The sequence below is a fragment of the Dama dama genome, chromosome 6 (genome assembly GCF_033118175.1).
Source record: "Dama dama isolate Ldn47 chromosome 6, ASM3311817v1, whole genome shotgun sequence".
Lineage (NCBI taxonomy): Eukaryota > Metazoa > Chordata > Mammalia > Artiodactyla > Cervidae > Dama > Dama dama.
In genome coordinates, this window is record NC_083686.1 from 32,120,754 (window position 1) to 32,135,417 (window position 14,664).

Below are 14,664 nucleotides of genomic sequence, written 5' to 3' on the forward strand. Positions count from 1 at the left end.
CCCATCCAGGGTGGCATATAACATTGAACTCTGCTACTTTTTCTTTAAGCATATTTCTGATATGCTTCTTCACTACTTCTTCACTACTTCAGCTACATAGCTCCTTCACTACTTTACCTGTTCTAAATGAAAACCACTATTTGTCAACAAAGGTCCATCTAGTCAAGGCTATGGTTTTTCCAATAGTCATGTATAGATGTGACAGTTGGACTATAAAGAAAGCTGAGTGCTGAAGAATTGATGTTTTGAACTGTGGTGTTGGAGAAGACCCTTGAGAGTCCCTTGGACTGCAAAGAGATCCAACCAGTCCATCCTAGAGGAGATCAGTCCTGGGTGTTCATTGGGAGGACTGATATTGAAGCTGAAACTCCAATATTTTGGTCACCTGATGCAAAGAGCTGACTCATTTGAAAAGACCCTGATGCTGGGAAAGATTGAGAGCGGGAGGAGAAGGTGATGACAGAGGATGAGATGGTTGGATGGCATCACCACCTCAATGGACATGAGTTTGGGTGAACTCCAGGAGTTGGTGATGGACAGGGAGGCCTGACGTGCTACAGTTCATGGGGTTGCAAAGAGTCGGACACGACTGAGCCACTGAACTGAATTGAACTGAATTTTAGAATTTAAAAGTTAGAAGAAATTCAGATCAGGTAAACATTATTCTTCAAATACTATTGTTTTCTCTAAATTCTGATTTTATACTGTTCTTTGAACATGAAGAAATCAACACATTACTTTTACAAAAAAATACAACAGAAGGTTAAAGAAAACTTTTTCAGGTGTAAGTTTACAGGGAAGAGATTTGGGAAGAGAAGAATATATTTATTAAATAATAATATAATATATAAATATATAATAATATAATAATATTGATGGACATGTCTGCTGACTATATTCACCAGCAAGCACTGACAACCAGCAACCACTGACAGCAGACAGAATTTATAGACATTAATATTTCACATGTTTAGACAGATGAAGGTAAACAGTACTATTCAAATGAAACAAAATGGACAACTTTAATTTTTACTCAGTAGGATAAGCATTATCTCTCAACTTATAACCCATGGATCCCCTCCATTAAATTCACTAGGTACTTATTAAAAGTAGAAAAGTCCAGTTCTCATTCAAGAATTCCCATGAATCTCTGGTTGAGGTATGGGAATTGTATTTTTAAAAGTTACACAGAGTCATTCTTATTTACTGTAAAGAACTGGTACAGTGTAAAGCCATAAAAAGAAAGGAACTTTTAAGACAGAAAGAACTTAAAGTAGAAAGGAAATAGGTCAGCTATTAAAGAGGTGGCCCTTTGGTTTCTTTAAATTGATATAATTATATCTTAATGGGAGGTGTTCTCTTCCCGGTCACCTTTTCCTCCAAGGGAGAAGAGTAGTCATTTACACAACATAGTGATGATTAAGGAAGTGAGGATAATTTCAGGATGTATGGGAAACTGGAGGGTGGATACAGGCATAATTTGGGTAATCTGTGTCTGACAGAGAGGGTGGTCGTACTTGGGTTAAAAATCTGTTTGCTTATAGGGAAAAATCTCAATGTAAAATGAATCTAGCACCATCTTCCTTTCTGCCCTGAAATTAGTCAACAGAGAGTGATAATGAAAGGTGAGGTGTGGGTCCAGAGATGCTTTATGATGGTGCTCCCAGTGTCGAATGCTCTGTTGTCAGTTCTCTTTCAGCCAAGATCAGCCCTGGTCCACGTGACAACTTTTCATGAGTTCTCATTGTGTACCAAGTTCTTTGTGGAGGAAACTGATTTGTTGCGCACCTATATTATGTATTACACCTTTTGTAAAATGCTATCTGATTTAATTTTGACAGTCCTTTGGGAAGCTGCTATTATGATCTCTCCTTTAAAAGACGAAATAATTGCAGCTCAGTGCTGGTGAGTGTTGGATCGAGAAACTGACCCTGACCTTTCTGGCTCTGTGGTGTATTCTTTTTACTATAATATGGTCTATTGTGTGTAAGAAGCTAAAAGAAGAGTCTTTGGAAAATTTGCTTTCTAACAGAGAGATGGAAAATACACACATATGCATATACATGTGTGGAGAAAATGTGTATGCATGTGTAGGAATACCTATTTATATATTGTATAGGCAAAGAAACAAGTTAATATCAGTTTATATTAAAGAATGGACATATATACCAAAGGAGGAAGGAGGGTGGTATAATTTTGTTTTCATTGATTGATCTTTAGAAATGTTTTGAAGAATTCATAGACTGTCCTTACTTAATTTTCTTAAAATTGTCTCTGTATTTAAACAAGATAATATGAACTAACTTTTCTGTACCATCTCAAAAGTGATCAGCATTCAATTATATCATTGCTTTCTAAAAAAGACTGCAACATTAGCTATAGTGTGAAAATCAAGTTCATCCTAGTGCACCATTTCATGGAAGAAATTCATTAGTCTGTAATAACTGTAACTGTCTAGTGAACCTTTGTTATTACTCATTTTTGTCTGCTTTCCTCCAAAATATCCTTGTTTCAAAATAATATGCAAATAAAGAGAAACATTCAAAAAATAAAGCAACATCACAGCTTTCTTGTCAGCGCTGAGATTTCTAAGTATGCCTGATGCTTTCATCCTTGAGGATGGGGACACCGGGCAGTTGTGGAGCAGGTCTTCTAAGACTGTCAAGTGATGAAATGGGGGTTCTGTCTGCATTTCGTGGCTTTCTCAGGATTAGAGTTTAGAGGAATTCTGCTAAGTCTGTTTCAAAGTGCGCTCCTTTGGACATGCTCTCATCAAAGATGGTGGATGAGAATTTTGAAGAATGGTCTCACAGTTTCAAGCATAATTTGAAAGCTTTGAAATGAGTGGGTTAGAGAATAGGAAAAATTTAAGAGGTTGAGAGAGAAAAGTGGGCTGCAGAGGTACCACGTCATGCCAGAACCTGCAAGCCCAGTCTTCTTCTATGTACATACATGGCCTGCATGATTGAGAAATTTCTGAGAATTTTAGAATAATAACTCCAAGATGATAGGAATAAACATGATATTTGTCAACAACAAAATAGAGAGAAATGCTTCCTGTCTACCAGCCTCAGAGGTCTACTTAAAAGACTATCCATTGAATTATAGCACTGTTCCTTGAAAATATAGCTTTTATATCTTTTGACACATGAGACAGTTAAATCAGCATAACAGTAGCACCACTGAGGTAGATAGAGGAGGCATTGTGGGGATGGTATAGCATTGTGATTAAGAACCTACGTTTGCAGTCAGATAGACCAGGGTTTGCAATCACATACTTTGGATTCGAAAGTATCACATAGTAAGTAGTAAGTAGTAAAGTCGCTCAGTCGTGTCCGACTCTTTGCGACCCCATGGACTGTAGCCTACCAGGCTTCTCCCATGGGATTTTCCAGGCAAGAGTACTGGAGTGGGTTGCCATTTCCTTCTCCAGAGGATCTTCCCCACCCAGGGATCGAACCCGGGTCTTCTGCATTGTAGGCGGACGCTTTACCGTCTGAGCCACCAGGGAAGTCCTAAAGTATCATATAGTCACCATTAAACTGTGTCTTGCAATCTTTCATCTGAAGATGTCAGATGATATCTTTTTTGAAGCTGCAGAAGCAGATACAGAAGGATTTAGTACTCTTTAAGGTTGAGCTATGAGTCAGTACAGAACAAAGTAATAATTGCCATCATTTGTTTTACATGTACTGTGTGCTACCTACTGTTCTAAAATATCATGTGCATTTAATCTTTATAAAAAAACAATGGTTATATTATTATACCCATTTTCTAGATGAGGAAACTGAGGCTTAGTCAAGTAACAATATTTGCCCAGAGGTGATAAATGGCAGAACTGGTAATTAACCCAGGTCTGTGTGTCTGTGTGTGTGTGTGTGTGAGTGTGTTAGTCGCTCAGTCATGTCCAGCTCTGTGCAACCCCATGGACTGTATAGCCTGCCAGGCTCATCTGTCCATGAGAATCTCCAGGCAAGAATACTGGAGTGGGCTGCCATTCCCTTGTCCAGGGGATCTTCCCGACCCAGGGATCAAACCTGGGTATCTGGTATTGCAGGCTGATTCTTTATCATCTGAGCTACCAGGGAAGCCCTAACTCTGGTCTATCTGATTGCAAACATAGGTTCTTAATCACAATGCTATACCATCCCACAATGCCTCCTAATCTACCTCAGTAGTGCTACTGCTCTGCTGATTTAACTGCCTCATGCATCAAAAGATATAAAAGCTATATTTTCAAGGAACAGTGCTATCATTCAATGGATAGTCTTCTAAGTAGACCTCTGAGGCTGGTAGACAGGAAGCATTTCTGTCTGTGTTCTATAATTTACGGGATACCACAGTCAAAGATTAGGTAATTCGCATGTGATCACAGGAATGAGTGAGTCAGTCAATACTAAAGATGGAATCTGTCCTCCCAGTTCACCTGTGTACTGAGTCCAGTGTTACCAAGTAGAAGAGTTAAACTAACACAGGTGTCTACCTGACCCAGGAGATATTATTGTTGCAGTTGTTATTATTGCCATTTGAGTTTGTGTAGAAATGTATGGACTTTAAAAAATTGATCATTGCACATTAAAAGCTTATCAGGTCATAGTAAAATTCAGAAGATATATATATATGTATATATAGTAGGATATATAGGTATATACATATATATATGGATGTATTATATATGTATATATGTTTTTTATAAAAAGTTTCAACACATACTCTTTTTTTTTTAACATATATTCTTATTTGACACCTATTAAGAACTGTGAAGCAGACAATTTTAATATGATCATGATTTTACAGATAGGAAAACCAAAGCTTAGGAAGACTGAGACTTCCAAATCTCTAAGTGATTGGTAGAACTGGAGTTCGAACATACATCTCTAACTCTGGGCCTGAACTCTCTAATACTCCCTGCTGCCACCACCACATCCCTGGAATCTCAAACTGCTCTCCTGGTTGTACTATGTGCTTAGTCGCTCAGTCATGTCTGACTCTTTGCAACCCCATGGACTGTAGCCCACCAGGCTCCTCTGTCCATGGGATTCTCCAAGCAAAAATATTGGAGTGGGTTGCCATGTCCTCCTCCAAGGAATCTTCCCAACCCAGGGATCGAACCTGCACTGTGGGTGGATTCTCTTATCATCTGAGCCACCAAGGAAGCCCACTCTCTTGGTTAAGCAGAGATAACTTTCCTTGCTCTTTAAATAATTAGCTTAACCTTAGTGTCTCAACTTTCCTAGTCCAGAAAATAGCAAAGATAATAAATAATACATCTAAAATATTTCAAAGCAACCTTTCAAACCTTAAAATACATTCAAGTCGTAATTAAACACTTGGATATATATTACTGGACCCAACAGCAAAACTAGATTTGGGCTTTTTAAGTAAAGTTCTAAAGCTTTGCACTAAACTGGATACTTCATGGCTGACCATTGGCTTGATTTACAGATTTTTAGAGCTAGACAGCTCCGAAGATGAGTCCTTTTACACATTTTCTTTACCAGTTGAATCCTTTTTACACACAGGTCAGTTCAGTTCAGTTGCTCAATCATGTCCACCTCTTTGCAACCCCATAGACTGCAGCACGCCAGGCATTCCTGTCCATCACCAACTCCCAGAGCTTGCTCAAATAATGTCTATCAAGTTTGTGATGCCATCCAGTCATCTCATCCTCTGTCATCCCCTTCTCCTGCCTTCAGTCTTTTTCAGCATTACGGTCTTTTTCAACTTGTCAGTTCTTCACATCAGGTGGCCAAAGTATTGGAGTTTCAGCTTCAGCATCAGTCCTTCCAGTGAATATTCAGGACTGATCTTCTTTAGGATTGACTGGTTGGATCTCCTTGCAGTCCAAGGGACTCTCAAAGGTCTTCTCCAACACCACAGTTCAAAAGCTTCAATTCGTCAGCGTTTAGCTCTCTTTCTTTTCTTTTCTTTTTTTTTTTTGGCACTTAGCTTTCTTTATGGTCCAACTCTCACATCCATACATGACTGCTGGAAAAACCATAGCTTTGACTAGACCTTTGTCAGCAAAGTAATGTCTCTGCTTTTTAATATGTTGTCTAAGTTTGTCATAGCTTTTCCTCCAAGGAGCAAGCGCCTTTTAATGTAATGGCTGCAGTCACTATCTGCAGTGATTTTGGAGCCCAGGAAAGTAAAGTCTCTCACTGTTTCCATTGTTTCCCCATCTATTTACACACAAGATTCATGCAAACCCCTGCTTTATGGAGCAGTGTTGCTACGGATGGAGTGGGACTGAGACTTGGAGGCCTTACCTGCTCTATCATCTCCTTATCCCCTCAGGCACCTGAGGAAATTTGAGGGATTGTTTCAACCTGCTTTGAAAGCAACTTAATTCTTCATTGTGAAGGAGGAATAATGACAAAGTCAGCATTTGTTGACCATGTACTGTTTACGTGTCATGATGCCAATTGCTATATATGCGTTATTTCATCAACACTTAGAAGAACCATACAGTTAGGTTCTATCGTTATCTCTATTTATAGTAGGGGAAATGTAGACCTACAGAGAGTAACTTGCTTGCAGCAAGTGAGAAGTAGAACTGGGCCTAAACCCAAGCTGTTTGACCCCAAAGCCCAGACCTATATCCACTAAACAAGAAAATAGAAGTTATTTGCATAAAGTCATAGAATTTGTTACAATGAATCCTAAGTGGAATCTTGGTTTCCTTCTTTATTAGCATCAGACTTATTACTTGTATCTCAAAATTGTGTGGCCAGAGAATACTAAGTAAAATACTTTATGTACCTCTCATATATAAAACTTTCAAGGTAATTTAGTAAACATATTTCTTGAATGTCCTCTTGTCACAAAGATAATTACATTAAAAAATCACAATTTACCTTGATTGCAACTAATATGTTTTGCATAATAGATTAGTTCCAGTTCAGCTATGACTGGTAGGAAACTTAAAGTGTCTTATATAAAATATCATTTTATTTCAGTTTAATGTAAGGCAAGTCTGGAGTTAGGCAAGTAATGGCTGATAGGGAGATTCACCAAGTATTTAGGAATCCAGGTTTCCATTGCTGTACTGTCCCAGGAGCATGAACATATAGCCTCCCAATCATGGCTCAGTGCGATTGCCTGAACTCCAACTAGCACATTAGGATTCTACCCACTGGGATAGAGACTCCATTGGTTAGAACTTAAATCCGTATGGAGACTCATGAAGAAGGGACACTCTTCTAATTTCCAGGGGGCCATATGTCCAACCAGAAGTCAAAGATTCTACAACTAAGGAAAATATTTGGGATAGGAACCTATGAGTCTCTAGCAAAGACATGCTAAATTTGAATGATGAGAGGTATGTCCTGTTGTGAACAGTAGGCAGATAGACATATGGGTATGAAGTTTAGACAAGTGATCTGCATTTACAGATTTGGTAGCCATCAGCATTTAGATGTGAATTAAAGCTACAGACATTGGTGACTGAAAATATTTAGTTCTTTTGGATAAGATGATACTTTTCTTATACTTTTATGGTATTAATTTGGACTATTAATTTTACCTTATGAATCTGAGCATATTTCACTGCTACTATACAATAACAATACATTAAATTATAACTAAGTTAAGGTGAGTATATAATCCAATGATTAATTTTACAAATTTGTGTTCCATCCAAAAGTTAAAACTCAATACATCCATTATATTATAGGTTAGCAATTGGTGCAGGAAATTCACTAACCAAAAATCTGACTTTTGTAAGAATAATATAAACATTAACAGAATCCATACATTTTCCAATTCTTCCTCATTGTTAAAATAATTCATATGGGTTTTATTATGTATATAAACTTCTAGATTTTCTAAGGGATTCTTTGTATATGGCATACAGTGCTTGCCAGGGAAACAGCAATGAGGAGGACACCAAAGAGTCGCACATGTTCCAGCTGGCACATTCCAATTTTAAGGCCCATCAAGATTTGCACAAGATGCAATTTTACAAGTTTGGGACTTTTAAAACTGGCTTAGGATGTAAGTAGTCAAGAAATTTTATGACTTCCTCATATAAAACTCAGATTATTTCAAATGACTTGCAGACCTGTAATTTGACCATGCCAAATAATCTGGCATCAGCCATCAGAAAAATTATACATGTGAAAAATTATGCTAAAGTTGATTGCTTAGCAAATTGTGAATTTTAATTGTAATAATGTTGAACATTTCTTAGGTTATTTGAGGTATGGAACACTAGCTTTGGTGGAAACTAAAGCATATGTAGATCAATTAAAATTCCAAATGTTTCCTACAAATGAAGAAAATGAGAACATATTCAACATTATTTAAATTAGAAATTACGGGTTGCTGGAACTTCTGGGATGTTGAATTTGCTCTCAGATTTCTCATCTGAGAAACTTAGCATTTATATGAAAGGACTTAGTTCTTAAATAAAAGCTCTAATACGGAGACACAGGTCACTGGTCTTTCAGTTCAGAGTTATTTCTGCTACATCATGTGAACTGTTATAAGAGGCATCTAGACAAAGTCATGGGAAAGGTTTGGTAGGAGAACATCTAAAGCTACAAAAAATTCTGAAAGTCAGTGCTGTACATTAACAGCTTCAAGAATGTCTCTGGCTCAGGTTTCTCAATCATTTTTTCTTCTGATACTCCTGCCAAAATTACTCATGCACTCCCTGTTGATGCTTATTTTTCTTCCACATTTTCAAATGCATACAATTCCCTATGGCTAGCTGCAATGACGTCTCATCAACATTTCTGTGTGAAACTGCTGCTTTTAAAATTGCCTACTCAGGTCATTTTGACTTACTATGTTGACCTGGAAAGAGTTTGAAGAAAATAAAGCAAATATTTTACTGCAATTAAGGACTAAACTAGCTCATTTTACAAGAATATAGACCCATATCTAGTTACTTAATGCGATCTTTAAATTTTTGTACCCCATCTATCTGTGACTATAAATTTCTAGAGGTCAGGCAGAGTGCCAACCTAAATCTCAATTTGTAGTTTCCTGTGCTACACCATATCTGGCTGGGAACTTAATAAAGAGATGGTTGATAACACAGTTGAGATCAGAGACATTCCTTACTGTTGAATTGTCATTAATGCTTATATAATACACATGTCCAAAAAAGTCTGATGATATCATATGTGTAATCACAAATTCCTTTTAATGTAGGCAGGATGAAAGATATTATCACTTGAGTTTTATGGTCAGTTAAATACAAGAATCATTAAGCTATGGGTTTTGCCTAAGTTAAACTATGGGTTTTGCCACAGTTAGTGGTAGGGTTTTCTGTCTTTTCCAACATTTACTAAAAACTTACTATTGAATTAAGTAATACAATGCTTCTTAAAAATTTACTACTGCACTCAGTAAAACGATATTCTTATGTCTGTGATTTTAATAACTTTTAGCTTCTTTATAAATAATGTGAAAATGCCACACAGAGCCATTTCAATAATTAGTGAGGTGTTGTTAGATATTTTAAAAAATTATCTTAGAGCTTGGTATAAATAATTTCACATTGCTCCCCCCACATAAAATTGTTTTCACGGAATAATAATTTGTGCTATTTTCCAGTATTGAGGAACATACTGAGAGTATTATAAAACACTTAGTTTTATAATAAAAAGAGCATTATAATTTTTGTTTCTATGCTAAGAATATTATGGAGAATATTGTTCATGACATTACAGAATATTCTTTCTGTTAGAATCTAAAAGAATTGCACTGCAGCTGAATAAGTGTTCAGGTTTTATCTTATGCGTACTATGAAGAATGTACTTGAACAGGGTTTATTTGTTTTCCTTGTTTTGTTTTTGAGTTGGCTGCTAGAAAGCTTCAAATTTTGTGGTCTGACTTATGGAAGTATCCAGATGGGGAATTATGATAAGCAGTTTTAGTACTATTCTCATTTTGTGCTTTCACTTTCTTCCTGCATCTCTAAATAAAACCATATATAAATGTAAATTAATACTATATATACTTTAATAATTGTATAAATGTAAGTATATGTCTACTGGAGTGGGTAACCATTCCCTTCTCCAGAGGATCTCCTTGACCCAGGAATTGAGCCCGGGTCTCCTGCATTGCAGGCGGATACTTTATCATCTGAGCCACCCATGTGTCTTTATGGGGGTACCTTAAGTCAATCTAGAACAAGGTAGAAAATAAATAAAAACACTTATAATAGAAACAATGAGCTTCCCACCATTTATCTTGGTGCTATAGAAAGAAAATGGAAACACCTGTCTAGAAATTAGATTACTACTTTGTTATGACTGTAACTTCTCTTTGAGAACTATTCATAGTTATTATTGTAGGAAATGAACACATAATTCAGTCCAAGGGTCTGGCTGATGCTATCAGATAATTTATATGTATAGTCGTAAAACAGTGGACACAACACAAACGTTATTTGTAACTTTATAAGGAGTAATGCATTGTATTTCTTAAAAAAAAAACAAGACATGGCAATGAAAACATATGATCCATGAACATAGATTCAAAATTTTAGTTCCACCTTGGACATTTTAATAGTCTTTTTCTAATTTATAGTAAGACTAATCTCATAATTGGAGATCTCACCAGTACCTGTTGATACAAGTCTTCCACAAAGGACAAAGCATCTGAAGTATTTGTGTGGGTGAAACAAGCAGGCACACTCTATGATGTAGAGAAATGAGCTAAATATAAAATAAAACCTGAATCAATATTTATCAATTGACTTTTTTTTCAATTTTTTTTCAATTGATATTTCAAAACTGAAGCACTGACTTAGGGAACTGGTAATGTCAAAAGTTGCATGCTCAGTTGTGTTCGACTCTGTGTGACCCCATGGACTGTAGGACTGTAGCCTGCCAGGCTCCTTTGTCCATGGGATTTTCCAGGCAAGAATACTGGAGTGGGTTGCTGTTTCCTCCTCCAGGGGATCTTTCTGACCAGGAGATCTTCCCAACCAAGGGACCGAACCAATGTCTCCTGCATTGGCAGGTGAATTCTTTACCACTGAGCTAGAGAGGCAGCTATGGGGTCACAAAGAGTCGGATACCACTTAGCAACTGAACATGAGGATGAGAACGTCATAAGGGACTATGCTGTTACTTCATTGTGGTATCTTATGCTTTTGTTTTTTGTTTGGATATCCTAATTATGTACAGACATTTAATGACCCCAAATAATATATGTCTCCTGAAATTAATGTCCCCTTATTTTAATTTATCACTTTTCTGTGCTACAATAATACTTTACAGTAGATAGTAAAATCACAGTTGGAAAATTATACATTTTAAACAGGTAAAATAAACATATTAACCACAAAGTTTAATTATTACATTAAAGTGTTTTATGAAAATCAGGCTTTACTTAAATAGTAAATAGTCTTCATAAGGACTGACTTATCCTTTCCTGTGTGTAATATTCCAGTTTGTTGTGTAAGGCTGAGGCAGACCAGAAGTGCTATGAAAGACAGGAGGTTAAAACCCATACTGTGGTACTGACAAATGGTCAGTTCAATTTGGAGTAATCAACTTCTATTCAATTCCCTCTGTGAATGTATCTTGAGCAGCAGAGTGGTCAGAGAAGAGAGATAAGTAAGACTCAGACATTGTCCTCAAGGGAACTCAAAATGTATATTCTGATGTGACACTTAGGGGTGAATAAAACTTACTGAAGTGGAGGGGACTTTTCTGAACTGAATCTTATGTATACAGAGGCGTCTATGATGAAAGCAAATACAAACTCTAAGTTACTCTGTATAGGAGGCAGCAGGAGCAAAGACAAAGAGCCAGAAAGCTCATGGGGAAGAAGGGGAATGCCAGGCCACCTGAGGCCAACTTGGATTTCAAGTGGTTTCAGTCATTGGCTCTATCATTTCCAGAAGAACAGTGTACTGTAATGGACAATGATTTAGAGATTAGGGAAATAAGCTGTAGGATGAGTTTTAGTGAGAATTGTCAGAACAAGGTCAGTGGTAATGGGTTTAGAGACATGTTACATTAGACTTGCCATGTAGTTGAGACGAAAAAATGCAAAGATTATTATAAGTTCTCAATGCAATTAACACTGACTTGTAGGACAGGGCTTACAATAGCCATCAGTAATCTATGGCCCAAGAGCCAAACCTGGCCCACCATCTGTTTTTGTACAGTGCTTGAGCTAAGAATTATAGCTTTTAAATGGTTGAAATGAATTAAAAAAAAAAAAAAAACATTTTATAAGTGAAAATTATACAAAATTCAAATTTCAGTGCGCAGAAATAAAGTTTTATGGAACACAGCCATGTTCATTTTTGTATATATTAGCTGTAGCTGCTTTTACACTACAATGGCATAGCTGACTAATTGCAATAGAAACCCAGAAATCTGCTACAGTTACTACGGGACCTTCACAGAAATTTGTTAAAGTTACTATGAAAGTAAAAGTGAAAGTTGCTCAGTCCTGTCAACTCTTTGAGACCCCATGGACTATACAGTCCATGGAATTCTCCAGGTCAGAATACTGGAGTGGGTAGCCTTTCCCTTCTCCAGGGATCTTCCCAACCCAGGAATCAAACCCAGGTCTCCCACATTGCAGGAGGATACTTTACCCACTGAACCACAAGGGGTCTGCAGTTACTATGCGGCCTTCACCGAAAACTTCACTGATCTGTGGCTTAAAGAGTTAATAATGTATTGGGATCACCAGATTTATAGACATCGTGCACATGATCATTCAAAACAGCTCAACTGGACTGAGCAGATGAAACATTCCAGCTAAGAATATTAGCACTGCTTACCCTTACAGAAGGGGCTTCCCTCATAGCTCAGTCAGTAAAGAATCTGCCTGCAATGCAGGAGATCCAGGTTCAATTCCTGGGTCAGGAAGATCCCCTGGAGAAGGAAATGGCAACCCACTTGCCTGAAAAATCCCATGGACAGAGGAGCCTGGCAGGCTACAGTCCATGGGGTCGCAAGAGTCGGACACAACTTAGCGACTAAACCACCACCACCCTTACAGAGACTGGAGAGCGAGTTCAATGTCCGTTATTAATCAGTCCATTGTGGTAGTTTTACATTGGCATTTGTTTTGGTAAACTTTCCTCTGAAGCACTGTGAGACTTGTCGTATGGGTCTCCAATGCTTGCCATGAGGTTTATTTGCAGTATTATAAATGCTTTTTTCCCCCTCACATTTTTTGTTAATGCTCCTGCTTTTCTTTTTATACTATTCTAGAAAATGACACATTAAGAAGTGATCATGATAATGCAACTCTGGACTTGTTTTCTGGCACTTTGGGACTTATAAAAATATGCCGTGCTGGGCTAAGTCTCTTCAGTCGTGTCCAACTCTGTGCGACCCTATGGACTGTAGGCCACCAGGTTCCTCTGTCCATGGGATTCTCCAAGATCACTGGAATGGGTTGCCATTTCCTCCTCCAGGGTCTCTTCCTGACCAAGGGATCGAACCCAAATCTCAAGTCTCCTGCATTGGCAGGTGGGGTTTTTTACCACTATACATAACCATATTTTTTTGCCACATGTATATTTTAACTGCTATATTCACCTGTTACATTCACTGTCTAGTTAAACATGTCCTCAGTTGAAAAGAAAAATCTTAGAAAGAAAGAAATTTGATACCACTGAAGTTATTGGAATTTATCTAGTCTATCTGAAGGTGGTTTTACACGAGGAGGTTCAGATTATTTTCAACAGATCCCAATCATAATTGGACAAGGGTTTATGTGCAGGAAGGGGTTAATTACACAAATGTCTGTTGATACGCAAAATAGATTTATTCCTCCATTTTTTGGGAACACATTCCCACTACATCTAATTTGGAGCAATTCAACACTGAATCACTTGCTGAGAGAACAAACGGAACAGTAATTAAGAAACAGGGTGAATCAGTTTGAAAAGCAATGCCATACAGGGAAAGGAAGAGACGTTTCCAATGACAAAATCTCAGTAATATGGTCACTGCCACTATTATTAATAATTAAAATAATGATAATAATAATTCTTACTATTTGTACAATGATTTTCTCCTTGGCAATCAAGATGGGAAGGGAAGGGAAGAGATGTTTCCAATGACAAAAAATCTGGAATATGGCCACTGCCATTATTATTAATAATTAAAATAATGATAAGAGTAATTCTTACTATTGGTACAACGATTTTCTGCTTGACAGCTCAAAGTAATAAAATACTTCATCATTTCTCTCTCTAAGAGCTTATCAAGTTAGGAAGGGACTGTAGTTCTTATCCTTGTCTTTCATATGCAGAAAATAAGGGGGAGAATGGAATCTTCTGGTATCACACTGTACAATAAATAAGCTGGTGGTCAGAATAAAAAACATACTCTCTTAATTGTTTATTCAGAGTGTTTTTTATGGATTCTCTTGGTTTATTCTATGTTATCCCTATTATTTCCCTCAAAGCCACCAAAGACAGAGCATCTCTAAAATAGTTTTGAAAGGTGGAAGAGAGGAACAGAAAATGCAGTAGTATCTCAAACAGGTTAGTGATAGGAATTCCACGAAAAGACACGTATATTAAAGCATATATATGGAATCTAGAAAAAGGGTACAGCTGAATCTATTTGCAGGGCATAAATAGAGATGCAGATGTAGAGAATGGACATGTAGACATGGGTGGGGGAAGGAAAGGGTAGGACAAATGGAGAGAGTAGCATTGATATATAT

At 37.2% G+C, this 14,664-nt stretch overlaps 1 protein-coding gene and 1 non-coding gene across 2 annotated transcripts in view; one reads left to right on the forward strand and one right to left on the reverse strand.

Annotated features, from left to right (window-relative positions):
* The first annotated feature begins 1,618 nt into the window (after positions 1-1,618).
* LOC133058706 (transmembrane protease serine 11E-like) overlaps positions 1,619-14,664 on the forward strand; it is a 49,512-nt gene continuing 36,466 nt past the window's right edge. The window contains exon 1 of the mRNA XM_061145576.1: positions 1,619-1,905. Within this exon, the coding sequence (XP_061001559.1) occupies positions 1,619-1,905 (287 nt within the window). The remainder of the gene's footprint in view (positions 1,906-14,664) is intronic.
* TRNAC-ACA (transfer RNA cysteine (anticodon ACA)) lies at positions 3,440-3,511 on the reverse strand. Its single transcript has one exon. It is a non-coding gene; the product is annotated as a tRNA-Cys (tRNA).